Source organism: Lepisosteus oculatus, chromosome 11 (assembly GCF_040954835.1).
Source record: "Lepisosteus oculatus isolate fLepOcu1 chromosome 11, fLepOcu1.hap2, whole genome shotgun sequence".
Classification (NCBI taxonomy): domain Eukaryota; kingdom Metazoa; phylum Chordata; class Actinopteri; order Semionotiformes; family Lepisosteidae; genus Lepisosteus; species Lepisosteus oculatus.
Genome location: NC_090706.1, coordinates 36,612,430 through 36,630,067, shown reverse-complemented (window position 1 = coordinate 36,630,067; position 17,638 = coordinate 36,612,430). Strand labels below are relative to the sequence as shown.

Sequence of the window (17,638 nt, the reverse complement as noted above, 5' to 3'; positions counted from 1 at the left end):
CAAAAGAAACGGAGGCACTCTTAAACATGTATCTCCAAAAATGGTCTGGCTTGGTTTGCTCCTATGAAGGTATTATTTAAATATTTTAAGGCATGTAAGGATAGGGAAAATGTAATGTATCAGAGAATGACACCCTTTTGGAATGAAACTTCACACTTAAACACTGTATAATGTAAGGAAGACCAGAGTTACATTTATTGCAACTTCTAAAAACAGAAGTTACAATGAATTCAACTTAGCTTTCACAAATATACAGCAAAATTAATCAATTTTTAAAGAGCAAACAAAAGCCCAAAGTCACACATTAATCATGTGGTCATCTACATTGTCACAATGCCATTAAAAAAAATAATGACTTAAATGTTAGCAACATAAATCAAATTGTTTTGTTTCTACTATAGGAATGATAAATACTCAGTGCTTGAGGGTAGCTAAATTGAAAGCGAGATAATTTGTGACCAAACCCTTATAAAATCTCATACTCAGATTAAAGCTACCAGGCGGGGGGAATGGCAAAATAAACAGGTATAAAAAAAATCACAAATCTGCAGCTTTTCAAATCCATTAGCCAGGTGTCACCTCTGCAGTTTCCAGTGTGTCACTAAAGATTAATCAAAATGATACCAAATCCCAGGACTAACCTGGAGTTTAGGATAGGAAATAACTACAATATATGTGGTCGAGGTTTACCTTTCACGCACCTTGGTGACTAAAGAAATTGAAAATTTTTAAGAAGCTGTATTTAATGAAAATGTCATCAAGTCCAATAAAAACTAACTCAGGGTATTTTGGATATAATGAAAAAACAGGACCAGTGCACAGTAATTACAACCAAAGTTAAATTAAATTGTGGTTAAAAATGCTAAAAGGCACCTCACACTCCGAGGTAATTCATGTTTTCCTCAACTGGCATCTAGTGAAAATGCAATGACTGCTAACCACAGTTTCAAGGGGAGGTATTCTGCTGTGAAATGCTAAAAACACAGAACGCTACACGTCGATAATACCAATAATATCAATGCTTCTCCCTTGCATTTGGATTTCACGGTTGAGTCCCACAGGAAGTACAATTTAATCAAATCCGGCCAGCCACAGAGGTTGACACCCCTGGAGTAGAATAAAAAAAGGGGAAAAAACGGAGCAGCCAACAAATTGACTTCCAGGCTTCTTCTCTCACCAGTTTCAGCTGCACCAGCAGCTTGTAGACGTCCGCCATGTCAGCCAGGACCAGAAGGTGAGTAACAGCAGACAGAAGGGCACGTGCTGCTCGCACCATGTTCCCCCTCTTCACAGATGAGCAGGGGTCATCTGCAAACTCCCCAGAGGCGGTCTTCATCGATTCTCCTGCAGGATCGAAATAAACGCCTTTAAATACGACGCCGCCTTCAATCTAAGTGTCTTGCAGCAGACGGACCTCTGTGTAGCACACAACACAAATCTAAACAGCATGTTTTTCTACACAAGCTGCTCAATCTTAAGGCAGTTAAGAGTTACTGATGACTACTTGAGATCCTGAGAACTGATGAAAATCCACACTCCCAACAGCTATGACTCTCCAAAAATTAACTTTACCAACCTTTCATTATTAACAGATTTGAATTTCAAACTTCATTTTAATACCCCCAATTCAACAGACACCAACTGGCAGCTGAGCATCAGGTAAGGATTAACTACACAATCCCATGTCTGCCTGTAGCAGGCACTTAGACTATGAGGTAATTGCAATGGAATGCCCATTGTAACAAAGGGAACAGGAATAGACAGCAATTAGAGCTGTGGCAAAAAAGGACAATTTCACTGAAGAGCTTCCTGTTGTTGCCAAGAAACAGGTCAGCCTCAAATTTTCAGTCATAGTATAATGCTCAGATGTTGCTTTCATGGCCTATAATCCACATACAAAAAGGTTATATTTCAAAGGGTTACAGCATTACAAAATAGTGCACTATTCTTTATGGTGGGATCCACTATTTTATCTGCATTTTCTAGGAGTGAAGCCTCCTTTTAAATGGGTAAGATACAGCAATATTTAAAAACAAGCTACCAAACAATCCTCAGATTTGAAGTAAAAAACATGGCAAAACTGATCATACGATCTTCAACTTACCGCAGATTTCATAAAAGCAAAGTATTAAAATCAAGCACTGCACAAACTTCACTGCCTATTTTAATAAGCGTACTCACTGAGGAGTTTTGGGGGAAATAATCATCTCAAATTAGAACATATATAATGAGCTCATTTCTGTGTGTAATGATGTGCTCAAGCCTGAAAAATGTTTTAATTATGAACTATGCATAATGCTTAAAAATGGCTTTTGTGTATAAGAAACAATGTAACAAGTGCCAAGCTCCTTGCCCACTATCAAATGAACTTGCTGCAGATCAATATACAGTACCATTCCATTCCTTTCCTGCTATTTATAGAACAGTGGGTCCTGCCCAATTGTCTTATTCAGAAGGAACGGGGTTAGAGCAGGGCAGAACATTGCTATGGTAATGTAGTCTCTCCTAGTATGCAAGCAGGATGTGAGAATACCTCCTCCCACTGTTTTAAGACCTCAAGAATTAACCACTGCTTTTTTTAGATTCAAAAGCATGGCACCAGTATTTGGTGCAACTAATCTAGAAATTACGCCACGTGAAGTTATTAAACATGAAAACAATCACTGGTATACCTACACTAATCTATGCAAGACACTAAGTCAAATCTGAAAAGAAAATGGACCAAATGTGGACCAGTTGACCTATTACACCCAGCAACTGCAGTGCTTCTTAGCTGTTCAGTAAAATTCGTCGGCTCACAAATTGATAACTCAAAGCATCAGGTACATCAAACAATCAGACAGTTACAAGAGGTAGTTTTTTTAACCCTGGAATAAAAGACTCTCCATTAATAAAGAGAGCTCACACTGGAGCAGATCTTGGGGAAAGATACAGATTTTCCTAAACTTGCTACCGTAAGAATGTCATTCCCTTCAGAGAACCCAATCAATAAAGCTATTTTCACAGTGCAGATAGTGATCGCTGTGTGTGTAATAAACTCTCATCCATCAACTCAAAAGCATCCCTTGGCTTTAAAACCCCAACAACAGGTGCGATCTCATAAAATATGTCTGTGATTTTTCACTTGCAAAGGTCCATCTTAATTGCATACCAATATAAGATGCATCAATAAATTTATCAAATATTTTATGAGGATGTTTTCTAAAAAGGCTTTTCAGGGCACTCCCAACCCAGAACAAGGAGGGCCAGGGGTAACTGATTCTTTCTAGCAGCTGAACAGTAGAGAGTCTGCACTTCATTGATTAAGTGCCACTACACCATACAATTGAGTAAATAAAACCACATTTGTTAGCACGATCATTATAGCAAATAACATTAAGGATATCATAATTATATCATGCAAAGTGAAGTGAAAAGCACCGTTTTTTAGACAAACCTGTTGGGCATTATTCAATTAGGATAACGGATTCTGGATAAAATCCAGAATACATTTAATTTGACTGTCTAAAACTCTGAGGTTTTGCAATGCTAAAATGTGGGTAGCTAAATTTGAAAACAAACCTGCACTTATAAATATTGCAACTGTAAAAATACATTTTAAAAAGAAGCCATGCCCAACATCTTGAACCTAACCTAATCCAAATGGACAAAAAATGCATTTTATATTTTCATTAATGGAAAATCATGCTACACCACACTAATTAAGACTAAGTTCAGTCTGCTTCCACATAACAGCTGGTGTACTACAGCTGGGTGGGGAAAATGCTTTTCAGTCTGGAAAGGATTTAGTTCCACTCAACAGCTGCATTATCAGTCTGACCACGCACGGCTGCCCGGCCACTGCATAGCTGACAGGCCCCGGCACCAGCTAGCAGTCATCACATTCCACACCAGTGAAAGCATGCCAAAACCAATCTGACATTCCAGGGCAGTGAACTATCTACTACCAGTTCCAGTCACAAATGTTTTCCACCCCCCATTTAAAGAACCCCCCCCCCAAAAAAAGTGCCTGGACATAGCGTACATATGAAGTTAGCTGTCCTATTTAAAACGCTTGATGAGAATTGTGCAATGCAGAACAATTAAGATTGGTAAACAAAAACGGGACTCCTCACAGGAAAGAGTACACACTCAACAGCCTCATATCAGCATCCTGTCTCTCCATGTATATAGGCTATTATAACCATAAAGATCTGTGTGGTGTCTACAAGTGTGCATAGTTGTATCCTGCAGGAATGTTTCCCCAAGATCTGATTTGTCTGTGTACTAAAATTCACAGCTCTTCACTAGTCTTCATTATACAGTAGCTGTAATGTGCAACATCCTATTTGATGTACTTTTATACATACAGCACATGACACCAAAAGGAAATGAGAAGGAAGGAAGATTATGGGATCTGTTCATCTAGATCAGGGGTGGGGAACATCCGGCCCGCGGACCGTATCATTTGGTCTGGCCCTGCCATGGCAACCGCAGGCGTAGAGCCTGGCGATAATTAGATAACGATAATTATCGCGACAATTTTCCTCTATATGATTTTAACAAAAGTTCGATAAATGTTCATGCTTTACACATGATACGCGCATGCGCACTAAATACCGGGCAGCTAACAGATTTGTTTAATGTTTCCGCTGTTTGACAAGTGTTATGTTCTTAAAATAAAGAGTTGTTTAATTCACCAAGCACCGGGGTTATTTTTTTTATTACTTTACACAAAAGAACACCTTATTACGCCTTATCTGTGTAAGCCATAAGCAACGCTGTACATCTGCCTGCTACAGCAGGGACACAAGGACATACTCTAATCGTTTTTATACAGTTGCTTTTCTATGAAATTCAGAAGGACAAAAGTTCACTAGTTTATAATATGGGTTCCATTTTTTTGGCAATCATGTCTCATGGAAATAACCCGACACTGCAGCAGAGATGCTGAGAGTAGCTGTAGGCTGCTCAGTAACAAGCATGACAATCCTCTTTTGGCCCAGAAGCGCACACAAATACCTAGATTACCATCCAATAGACAACTTATCGTGCATGCAATGCAAATCCTCTTTACCACAAAGGCAAGAAGTAAATTGCTGAAAAAGCCCTCCCTGCACTGAACATTTAACTTAAGGGCTCCTGACTTGCTGATGACAAAATAAGACACGCATTTTATTAAATCTGAACACTTCATTCACAATGCAATAGTATAAACACTTATGAAAGGTATAGTTGCGAGCAAATTGTTCAGCAGAATCAAGGCCTGTCTTCTGTATCCTTCAGTTTTCCTACAAGTGTAAAATACAAACTAGCATTTACAGCTTTATAATATCATGTCTCCCACAAACAGAATAAAATCAATTGATCATTTTATAAACTATAAGGACACTGGATTTCTTTATGGATATGGATTTCCTTAGGGGCGAAGAAATACAGATCAATCTAAATACTGAAATTTTTACTCGGCATAAGGGCACAGAAGTCACAGACCTCTGTGAGGTCCTTTTACATTAAAGCAGTAAGTTTCTGGAAATTAGAAACTGTGCTTGGGGATCACAAAAGTGCAGTTGAAGTCTGTATATGTCCTGCAAGCGTTGCAAGTCAAAAAAGAACATAAGAAATTAAAAAAAAAACTTGTCATAGGTCAAGGAACATTTATTTTTTGCTGGCCAGACATTACCCCACCTATCTCAGAAAGCAATGAGCCATGTAAAGAAGGCACCCAATTTCGAGAGCAGTGACTTCACGTAGCAATGAAAAACACTTTTGGATTACGTTATTTTATCACTGGCAAATTCAGCTGTCTGCTCGGCTGGTGCAGCTGGACCTCCCAGCCTGATTACAGGACAGGGATCCAAGCGCCCGGTGAACCGCGTCAAGTATTCGCACCCTTGTTTCTTACCCTGCTTGCGCACGTCCTCTACCGCAGCCGTGAGCTCCTCCTTTAAAAACTGACTCTCCCTGGCGATCTTGTCCCCCTTCTCCAGGAAGTTCTGCGTGGCCGTCTCCACTGAGGCAGCCAGAACATGGGCCTTCTTGGAACGCCCTTTCTTCTTGTTCGACGGGCCTTTGTTGCTGGAGTTCACCAGAGTGGTGACCTGAAAGAAGAACATTCACTCTTCCTCAAAATCAGAAGTCAGGGACAAGTTTTGTATGCCTTATTCCTTATCCCTACAAAGTACTAGAGAGAGAACAAACTGATACTTGGGGTCAAACTCACACAAGCTCCTCTGTAAAGACTAGGACGTGAAAGAGCCTGCAAGACTGGTTGCAATTAGAGCTCCACGTAACCCATGATATTACAGAAACTGCACATCGTGAAAAAGTAGCACTCAGGCAAAATTTCCAGCAGTGTCCTAAGACTGCATCTCTAAACAGAAAGAAAACTGCTGCAAACAGGACTTGACAGTCTTTAACATTTTCCTCATGCACCACATTACCAGTGGCTGAAATCTACAGCATTTCCTCTGTTTTTTGGGACTATTTACAAAGCTCTGGAATTTATCTAGTACTCTTGAGAATGAGAAACTTCTCCCAACCCCAGTTTTCAGGAGAAAACCGGTTCAGAGATTATCAATTCAGAGACAGTATACCATTTCTTACTGTGTTCCTATGAAAGAATATATATCTTGAATAGTAATATTATATGAATTAAAGGACAGTAGTCATGGCAACATCCCCAAATGCATACCACTAAACTGTCATTTTCGGTTTTAATAAAGCCAAGTTCATGGAATTAGTTCAACCACAATTATGCAGTAAGAAGCAAAATTAAAACTGGTTGATAGATGAATAATTAAAATGCAACATGAACTGGAATTATACAGTGCATATTTGAGCCTTAAGTAAAATTCTTACTTGGGTGACCAAGGGCTCCAGCAGCCTCTCCACAGCCAAAGTCCTGATCTCCAGGCTCTTTGGGTCCCATTTGAAGTTAATGTTCGCTGTGTTAATGCTCGTCATGTTAATCCAGTATCTGAAAAGGAAGCAGGCAGGTTGGTTATTCATCTACTGGATGGTATCTCTTAATAAAATTAAAAAACCTTCAGTTTAAGGTTAATAAAGCATTAACAATATAACAATGTTGGAAAAGCAGCAGTGGTCAGACCATAAAAAACACCTGGATGAAAGTTTACCAGCATAAAAGCAACAAAAACAATGAATGGTTCTCTCATCTGTAACTTCAAAAGTTACCATCTAAAATAAAAATAGAATCCAAACTATTGCATTGTGCTGCCATAAAAGCAGTTCATCTTCTGTGTGCCACTTCTTGAATTACCATTTAGACTTAAACCACTTTAAAGCATTAAGCAAGATATGCCTAAGGCTGCTTAGCCCCATCTTCCCAGCTGGGGATTCGAAGAAATAATGTATAAAAGCTAAAAAAAATTAACACTTCTTTTTTGCACTTTAAACAAGATAAGAAGACTCAAAGCCGATGCTGAAGTTTGCGAGAAATCTTGCAGCGTGAAATACTGCAGAAATCCTCTGGCAGACATGGATAGTTTTCCATATTATAAAGACCAATTTAAGCCGATCAGAAGATATGCTTCCAGCAGCAAGTCGTGACACTTTCCTACACAATTAAAATTGATTAGCTTATCTGAAAAGCAATCTACAAACCGGGGGAGAAACCTGCAACAGCAACTTCAGAAACGAATTTCACCAATATTCAGATGTGGAGCAAATTTACCTAATCTACATTTCTCTCACACCTAATTAAAATTTTGATGAGTGGGGAATCTCACATGTAAACTGCAGAACCTAAGTGCATGATTTCTTAACTGCACTTCTGGACTGCTCCTAACAGGTCATGCTGGCCAACAAGACTAAACCCACATTACATCTGAAAACTTCAGCTTTTACAGAGGTATGAGAAGAAAGTCACAGGGAGTAAAGCACTTTCCACTGACCCACAACTGTCAGAAATAGTGGGGGTGCAAAACTCAATATATCCTTTAGCTAAACAAAGGATGTTTGCAACAGCTATTTTCATAGACATGGGAGGATTAAGACAGGCATTGCATCCAGAAAACAAATTACTTTTAGCGTGAAGAAATTTGTCTTTTTTGCCGAGGAATCACAAGTGGCTCTGCTTGGAAGTACACAACTGTTTTCAAACAGTTAAGAACCACTACTGTGGTAAGAGACTTCCAACAAAATGAGGAGCACCAGCTGTCTTCTATTAGTACTAATCAGTCACAGATCTGCCTGTAGCTATACAGAACTGGATGAAGGGAAAAAAGTCCATAATTTAAAAACAGGTTTATGCAGCCTGCACTGTGGCAGAAACCATTTGCAATGATAGTGAAAAATGTAACTTTCTTCCAGACAAATCTGAAAAAACAACATGTCTAAATGTACATTTCCAAAAACAATTAAGAAATTAAAAATTAATTTAAAAGAATTATCCTGTGATCTTACGTAAGGAGCCCATTCTTGGTAACTACCCTGGGTCCATCTGACTTGGCTACAATATATCAATTAAATACCAGCAGAGGTTTTGTACACATGAAGCAGTTTACAAAAAAAACTCAATGCTCAATTATCTTTTAGATAAACAGACTCAACCTAAACCTAGGGTGTGTTAAGGAGAAGCAAAAGCCTTACATTTCATAGTATCAAGACTAAACCATTTTAATTAAAACCCACACAACACAAGTTCTTCCCATGAACTTAAAGCATGTTTTTAATCCAGTTTTACAAATAAATCATTAGCTGTACCAAAGCTTCCAGTAATGTTGGGCCTAATGTCCGGTACAAGTTTCATTTACTGAGCACTTCAAATCTTACAGGCTTATTGAAAACAAATTACAGACTAAAATTTATTTTTGGTACAACGTACAATAGAATACAGATCATGGACAAAAAGATTGATGTGGTTCTTTAATTAATTAAGCAAATAACCTCTCAGCATGTTTAAGGTCACTCTTATATAACATTGAACAGGACGGGGTGCCGATAATTATGGCTAGTAGCATGGCTGCAAGTGAACACACTCGGTCATTTTGAAAAGGGGGCAATTGTTGGGGCTTGTTTAGCTGGACAAGCCAGCTCAAATCTGCAATTTCGTGAATCTGCAATTTCATAAAGTGAGGTCAGCGTGGAATTTCCAGAAAAGAAAGAAAAGGGCAACAGTTAGCAGAAGCATATACTCCAGGATCATCATATCCAAAACAGAAGTGCAAAACACAAATGATCAACTGCAAACTTTAAACTGGCTGCTTGCGTGCCAGGCTGATCAAAAATGCTCACTGTAAACTGCACAGAGTGGGATACTTTAGTCAGGTTGCAGCTCAAATATTACTAACCACTCTTGGAAATGCATGTTTTCGATTCCAGTGGTGCAGGGAGCGCTGGCAATGGACCACTGATCAGTGAATAAATGTGACGTGCTCAGGTGAATCATCCTTCACTGTGTTCAGGACAGACAAACCTACAGGCCTGAGTGCCCGTTTACAACACTGAAAGGTTCAGGTCCATAAAGCTGTGGGCATTTTCCTGGCATTGGTTTTGGTCATTCCTTAGAGGGCAAAGTCCGTGATAAACTGCAATTATCATTCAGAAACGAGCAAACATTTTAATCCCATGATGCAGCGTCTCTTTTATGCTGGGAAGGGCGTCTTTCACGGTGGCAAGTCCCCCCACAAGCAGAGCACAAATCCATATCCATGCCATGACATTCTCAGTCACCACATCGTAACCTCATCAAGCATTTGGAACGTCGCCCTAGACAGACTTTTCCACCTGCAGAAGGAGCTGACTGACTTTCTCAGATGCTGGCAGAATCTGTGCCACAGGGTACACTAGTTTTTACTGTTCCAACACCTTAAATGACTCTACATTCATTGTTCAACTTGTTGTAGAGTAATATCAGATGTCACCGGCAAAAATCAGAAACACAGAATAACCATAGCTTCCCTTGGACATCTGAGACAAAACTCTGAAAAGCATATTATTTATAACTACCTACAAAAACAAATCACCTACCTACTGAAGCAGACCGAAGAAGGAAGAGCAAGAGCAGTTCGATATCGTACTTGATCAATAAAACAATACAAACTTTCTTTAAAAAAGCTTCACAAGGTCAAAGTACCCATTTTTCCCAGCAATTCAGGGTTCCGGAAAAACTCAATTTCCTTAACACAGTTCCACAATTCATAAATTTGGGGACCATATAAAAAAACAGGAAAGGCTTGCCCTCAAAAAAAAATCAATTTAACGAGTTTACTTCCCAAATAGCCTAAATGTTTCACATCCCTAAAAGAGAATGACAGTTATTAGGTACAGCAGAATAATCTTCATGCTCATTTTCGATTTGCTGTAGATGCGACAGCCGCATCTTCATTGATTAACCGTCATGCATTGGATATCAAGGACAACAAGCCCCCCAGGGGGTGGCAGCTGTTAGGAAGCCAAGCTGATTGACAGGGGTGGTCCGATGGGCAGGACACATGCTCAGGAGAAGCACTTTGCCCAACAGCAGCAGGTCCAATACAAAAAAAAACTCCACAACAGATTCCACACTCACTTTACCAGCACCAACTAATAAACAGATACCAATTACCATATCATCTGCTGTGCAAATATGTTACACGTCTGTGTATAACATAAGCCTCAGGAGCTCTGATGGGCTTACATTTTGGATAACTGTAGGGGACAGAAAATATATTTAGACATGGAAAAGTTAAATTAGTAAGACCACTTACAGACTTTAAAACTTTTTTACTATGCTGGACAGTGAATATACATAGAAAAAACTTTTTTTTACAGTCTTAGTTGAAGGGGAAAAAGCTAAAATACCCAACAAAAAAATGCCACCCTGATTTATTACTTAGGATAAATTCAGAAATTGAACATTCCCACCTCTTAATTTCTAAACGGATTACAACATAAAAATGGAACTTCATTTATTCCGTTTTTGAACACACACAGGGAGCAAATTAACCCGCTACACAAAAGTCAAGCAAAGATATTCCTGATACAGAGCTTCCACATCTTAAATACAGGTAGGCTACACAGTGCAGTGAAACAGGTCAATTTAGGAGCAGTGTAAAAAACCAAGGCTTGCCTTAAATCACAAATTGGACCCTCCCACCCCCTTTCAATTTCAAACCTACTAATCGGTTGTGGACAGTTATGGGCAAACCAGACCCTTCTTACAAAATACCACATCGGGTCAGAGCCATCTGAAATTCATTTTAGGTAGCTAGGTTTGGGTCAAGTTTGAATATTGGCCCAGGTATTTCCATAAGTTTCTGTTGTCTTAAAAATGGTTTATTATTGTAACGGGATGAACCAGGACACACTTTTCTGCAACATTTGTAACAGCCTCCAACCTTCCCCAGACATTTGATTTGAAGACTTAAGTCTGCAAACTCTATTGTGGAGAAGTACTCCAATTTATCAGAAATTTCCTTTGAACTTGACAAAAGCTTAGTCAGGTGTACGTTTTTAGCCATGTCTTACAATAGTCTTTATTATTTTATAAATGTTTTTCAAGTTATTGTTCAGAATTCAATTTAGAAACAAGCGAGAGGGCAGCAACTTTAATATAAATAACTTTCTAAGAATTGATGAGCATTCACAATAGCCACGTTTTATCCAGATAAATCCCACGCTTTCAAAACCCGATTAGCAGTGACAAGTGTTAATAAACAGGAGCTATGATTGCAAATTGAACTAATTAAAAGACATTTAGTCGAAAATGTAACCAAATGTTAGATGTTTCTATTGTAATAAAGCCAGACTTCGCATTACACACAGGAAAAATACTAGACAGGTGGAGTCGGTATACAGTCCATCACTCCTTTATTTACTGAAAGTCTCGTAAAGATTGTTAAATACCCTAACGCCTACTTGCCTAGGAAGTATGTAAAACTTTTTCAGTCTTATTTCCAATCGCTAAATTTGATACAGAAGCAGCACGGAGGACTGTCAGTATTTTGTTCCGAGTTACTTTTATTTTTAAAACCGTAACTACGTTTGCAGCCTTGCTAGAAGTGATTACACCGGGGACACTCAAATTCACCATCAGTAGAGGGTCCGACTTAAAAACCACCCCTGACCACCGAGGCTGGCCTGATATCGCAGCACCCACAGAGCAAACACTGGGCAACGGAGGACGATACTGAAATTAAAGGACACGGTATATCGGGAAACGGGAAACCCAGCATTACTACGCGCTTGGGACAACCGGAAGTTCTTGCCTAATGAGTGCCCAGCCCAACCCTACCCCCACCACGAAAATATACGTATATTTTATTTTCTGGGAGATGTGGCGTATCTGGTTTGGTTCGTCTCAACATTCAAGAGACAACAGAAGTACAAAAAAAGACAACAACACAGGTGGTAGCGGCTTGGCACATTCCTGATGAAATCAGTAAAAAGGGTGGATCATTCCCAGATTATGAAGGGCGGAACACGGACCCGACCAGCATGGGAGTATCCTGGGCCATGTTAATTTAACTTTCAATCGCCCTGGGGTGCAGGCTCGAAACAGAACCGACGTTCGTACAGTAACCAGCTCAAAACTTTAAAAAAAAATAACACATAAGCTAAGGGAACATCATTACATAGTCTGATGGTAGGGCGGACCTACTTTAAAAAGACGCACGAAAGTTCATGCGATTCACACGCTGGTCCTTTAAAAAAAATGGGAAATTTGTACAAATTCATTGCTTCGCTTTTATTTTTAAAAAGCCGCAGGATAAAAAAAAGAAACAAGTCGGAGGCAGAGCGTGTTTCAACCCTGTTGAGTAACTTTTTTAAAACTCATGCTGTGGTTAAGTCTGTGCTTAGCATGTTTTTTTGGGGGTCAAAAAGTAAGAACTACCAGCATTCCCCTAAACTTAAAATGAATACTAAAACTTACAGGACGTGATCTGAACACACGTAAAACGTGACTTTTAAAAAAACACTAATTTAGTTTCCCTTCTGAAACTTCATTACTTTTAGGCAGGGCAGCCCTGAAATGAAATGGAGAAGCCATTCTTCCCCATAAACAATTAAGTCAATCGTGCTTCTAAAATAGACTTCTTATGCTCACATTTCGAATTACTGTCGGAAAAGATACAACGGTGCTTAATGGGAAAGGTTTTTAAGCACACAACGCTTAGAGGAAAGCTCGAATAAAACGGTGAACCCTCCCAAGTTAAAACAGTCAAAATGGATGAACCCTGCCTATCGCGTTGTTTTCAAAACAAACGATTGTGTTGCTCTTTTCTAGCTACAATTGTTCAAAACACGATTCATGCGTACCTTGAAACACACGCCGCTTCCGATGTTGCGATTTTTTTTTCCCCCCTGGAACGAAACCCTAATGAACAAAAAAAGTTCAGTTTTGAAGTTTTCGTGAAAAGTTTTTTTTTTTTTTACTCCGTCGTTTTATCCCTCCCGTTCGCCCGTGCTCCTCCGCTCCACCAAACTTCCCAACTCCGAGAGGAAATGGGATCAGCGCGGCTGTTACACGCCACTCCTACGCTGCTGCTGCTGCTGAATCCCTGAATCACCCTCCCCAGAAGAAAATAAACTTCCGAAAAGTCAGCTAACTCGCACCTTCGCCTACGTCGTTTCTTATATTCGGGATAAAACGTAAAGAAAAAAAACAAGCCCTACCTTCTCGAACTTTATCCAAGGTTTTTTTTTTGGCCTTTTCCACGTAGGGGGCGGGGGGGGGTGCTAACTCCTTCCCGGAATGGCGAACACACAGGCAGTGACTCGGTGACCGACAGCGAGGCGCCCACACCCAGGCGGTCAGGTGTGCCGGGGGAGTGGCCGAGCTCCGCGCTTACCTGCGGGCTCCCGCGATGACGTCTTCTCTCCGTCCCAGGTGTCTGCAAGTCGCGGCTCGCTGCCTGGAGTTTGCAAGACGTGTTTTGTTTGTTTTACTGTTTTTGAACGCTGGGTGCAGTTTGTCTGCGGGAGTGAGCATGTTCTGTTTCTTTTTTTTTTTGTTTGGTTTTTTTTTACCTTCCGTGCTTCCAAACAGCCGTGCACTCGACTGTCAGGCGTGTGTGGTTTAAATCCCGAGGCCTTCTCGGTTTTTTATTGTGATGTCGGAGGTTCACAACTCGTGATTCCCGTAGACGACAATAAACCACCGAGACTTACATAGGCTTGTTGAACACGACGCTTTTAATGCACTTAAAACTTAATCGTGTAGGAGGACTAAGCAGTTTAGGGTCAGTTTCGGCTAAACGTCTGAATTGTGTGTGATGTTACGTCATTTATGTGCTTTGATTATCTTCATTGAAATGATTTGTGATTGTATTACTGAGTGCTAAGAGCCTTTAGAAAGAAACCGCCAAAATTCATATTTAAATACCTACAAGGATTAAAAGTGCTCGTATGAGATACATTTCTCATGTTTTATAAAACGTGTGCATAATTACATCCTGAAGCCAAAATGAGCTGAATAACAGTTTAATACTCAATGCTATTCCTTATTTTGCAAATACGTTTCTCCCTGCCACACCGATAAGATAAATGAGCTCTGAGAGAACTCAATCTGCTTCACCACTCCCTCCATACACAATCACCCTCCACCCAAAACGTTGCATGTAAATATATTAGATGAATTCCTGAGCTTTACAATTACACTGCACTTTTTATCAGTACTAGATCCTCAGGCATTCTTATGTCAGCAAATAAAAGCTATCTCTGTAACTACTGAAATGCAGTTTCCCTAAGGCAGAAAACAAGATATCTATTTCGGCAAACTGCTGGATATTCTCAGTAGTCTGATGACCTGAGGCACGGGAGGAGAGACTCTCAATGCTTAAGTGAATGAAGACGCTAAGACTAAGAACATCTGAGAGAAATAAAAACTTTGCAGTAGTTCGTTCTGCTAATAACAATCTGATTCACAAAGGTTGGATTTTATTTTTTTGAGAAACTAAAATAAAACACTTAACGGGAGGAAACAGTTAATAAATCAAAGTTGGAACTCAACAATCAGGGGAAACTGGAGGAGGAGGAATCAAGCATATGGGTAACTGTCTTCCCATGAAGCAACACTGTATGATAAGGCAGGTGTTCATGAGTCACTGCAGTGGGAAGACAGAGTTACATCACACAGAGCCTCTAGCCTCTTACAGAGAGTGCGTTTATGAGAACAGAAGGAGAGTACCTGAGAAGCACTGTAGATCTGGCAATAGGGCATAAATGATTCAAGTTCTTTTCTTTCCTGTCTTACATCAAAGGAGGCTTAAAGAGGACAAATGACATCTTTGTTCCGTGTTCATAGTTCTTGCATTTTCATGGCGAGAACTATGTTTAATTGAAGCTTTTTTGTATCTAAAGGGATCACCAATTATGAGCTGTTTCTTTATCCAATCAGTTTATGTTTCTTTTTTTACCATTGCGGGGAGGCATTATTCTTTAAATAGCCCAAATACTTTATACACACGTCAGTAAGAGGGTTGAAACTACACAAGTCCTCCTTTCTTACAGCCTGCAGTAGCTTTTGAAGGTGTCTGGTCCAAAGGAAATTACCAATTATCTCTTTCAAGAAACCTCTATTTTGAAACCTGTCAAGATTGTTCATTTACAGTACAGTGTTGGTTCCCTGTGATACTGACGGAACTCAGTTGGTTTTGATTTTATGCATTATTTTGCTTCACAGGCCTCCATTCTTATGAAAGAATAATTTCATGTCTGTTTCGGCACCGAAAGCATGTTTATACAAGTCATGACCTTTTTGCATGAGAAAAACCGTGTCTTTGTCACAGATGCTTATAGTACACAACCAGAAAGCTTTTGAGACGTTCAGAAGCTGGAAGACTTTCTCAGCTTATTGTACTACAGTACTTATTTTTGTAGTAAATTAGTGAAACAAGTGAATAGTACAGTCTAACTAGACAAAATAGAGTATAAGTGAGGTTGTGGCTGTATCTTTGAAAGAGATCTACAATCTTGCTGCCTTGGTTGCTTGATTTATCTAGTGTAGTTGTCTTTTTTATACCAACTTCAAGTCGGCAACATATTATTCTGCCTTTTCTTAATTTTATTCCACCATATTCTAAAACCGTTCTATTCCAAGCGTATTATCTGCTGTAAAACTGATTTTAAAATGTTGCAGGCAGTTCATGTATAGCAAGTAGCAAGTATATAAAGAATCAGTCATTAAAGCCGACAAATTCTAATATAAAAATTTATTGAAGTGTTCTACCGAACCTAAGTGTTTATTTAGAATTTTATGGAGTTAGGGCAGTTATAGACAGTATAAGGATTTTTAGGAGCTAACATAAAAATAAAAAACAAATAGATATAGAGCACACACATAAGAGGCTTGGTAGAAATGATATGTTAGAAGGAGATGGCTCTACATAAAAATTAATCACTGTATCTGTGTTTTTTCCTTCTTCAAACATTTGCTCCTTTTACTATGTAATATGGTCATTTCTCATGTCATGTTTATCTGTGCTGGAGAAGGTTGACAGCTTTAACAATTTAATTACGCACGGGCATCTTTTTCTCAGGTTGAAATTATTGTCACATTTAATTGTCTGCTCCATTTCTACAAATAAATTTACATAAATAAATTTAAAAAGCCAGAAGCCATAGGTCGTAATACCAATTAAGGACTGAAGGCAAAACAGTGGCATGACAAAATCTAACTTCGACATCTGTGGATGAAAGAGTGTATTAATAGCTCAGACATAATGATGTGGGAACAGGTAAAACACAACAATCACTTTGCTTTTGCACTGGATTTAGACAATTCGGACTGAAGCAATAACCTCCTATTTGAATGAAAATGGTTTATTTTGAAAAACATCGTTGTTATCTCAATCCAGCATTTGTTTAATGTAAAATATATAATAATTTGCTGGGTATAAAAAAGGCCTATTTTAAATAAAGAGCTACTGTATGATGTAAACGCTAAGAAGTCTACATTGCTTATAAAGAAAATTATAAGCAATGTATATAATTTTACAATAACTGATTATAGTACCATTCAGTTTCATTTTGCTTTAAAATCAGTTCCCTCTGCATGGCTTGAGTCAACTAAGTTACAATGAACTGTTTCTCACTATCTCATTCTGATTAATGAGGAACTGAAACTTGATACCCCCTGTAAAAACAGCTATTCGATGCATTCAGGATAGGGGTTTAATGAGGACAAACTTCACAATTACATGGGTGTGTAATGAGAGTGCATGAGCACTGTAAAATGTGAATTTATTTAATGTAAATAGGTTGTATCCTAGTTTTTAAAAGGGGCTTTGGGTTGTATAATGGAAAAGGGAATATTATTCCACCCAAGTAAATTGAATGAATAGAACAGTATGGAGTTGAAAATTCCACTAGGATTGCTTTAAATTTCATCTGAAATACAAAATCGATATTATATAAAAGCACACTCCAATGGATTCTTTTAGTTTTGTCTGAAGGTGTTCTGTCTGTGTTTAATGGGCTCTGGGCTTCTGAATCTCAAATGGTCTCAATGGAAGCACCACACCCAGCTGACAAATACTGAAAGCCATTTACAAGCCGCTTTGAAATTCACTGTGTCATCAAAGGCAGATTCGAGTCTCATCAGTGCAGTATTTCATACATCTGTATAATGAAAGCTGCGTGCAATTGCTTTGTAAAATTAGTGAACTGATTAATAGTGCAGATGTCTATATCAGGGAGTATCATATTTGAAAAA

The 17,638-nt window shown here is 39.0% G+C and overlaps 1 protein-coding gene across 3 annotated transcripts in view; it reads right to left on the bottom strand.

Annotated features, from left to right (window-relative positions):
• Positions 1-13,795, bottom strand: part of ctnna1 (catenin (cadherin-associated protein), alpha 1) — a 104,263-nt gene extending 90,468 nt beyond the window's left edge. Inside the window, exons 1-5 of one of the 3 annotated variants that reach the window (XM_015349864.2) lie at positions 13,600-13,698; positions 13,243-13,300; positions 6,841-6,958; positions 5,885-6,080; positions 1,178-1,344 (exon numbers count right to left, since the gene is read on the bottom strand). In XM_015349864.2, coding sequence (XP_015205350.1) covers positions 1,178-1,344; positions 5,885-6,080; positions 6,841-6,945 — 468 coding nt within the window. In that variant the 5' untranslated portion in view covers positions 6,946-6,958; positions 13,243-13,300; positions 13,600-13,698. Of the gene's footprint in view, positions 1-1,177; positions 1,345-5,884; positions 6,081-6,840; positions 6,959-13,242; positions 13,301-13,599; positions 13,706-13,775 lie in introns of those variants that run through there. The other 2 variants (XM_006631921.3, XM_015349865.2) reach the window with 2 other exon arrangements.
• Positions 13,796-17,638: the final 3,843 nt, after the last annotated feature.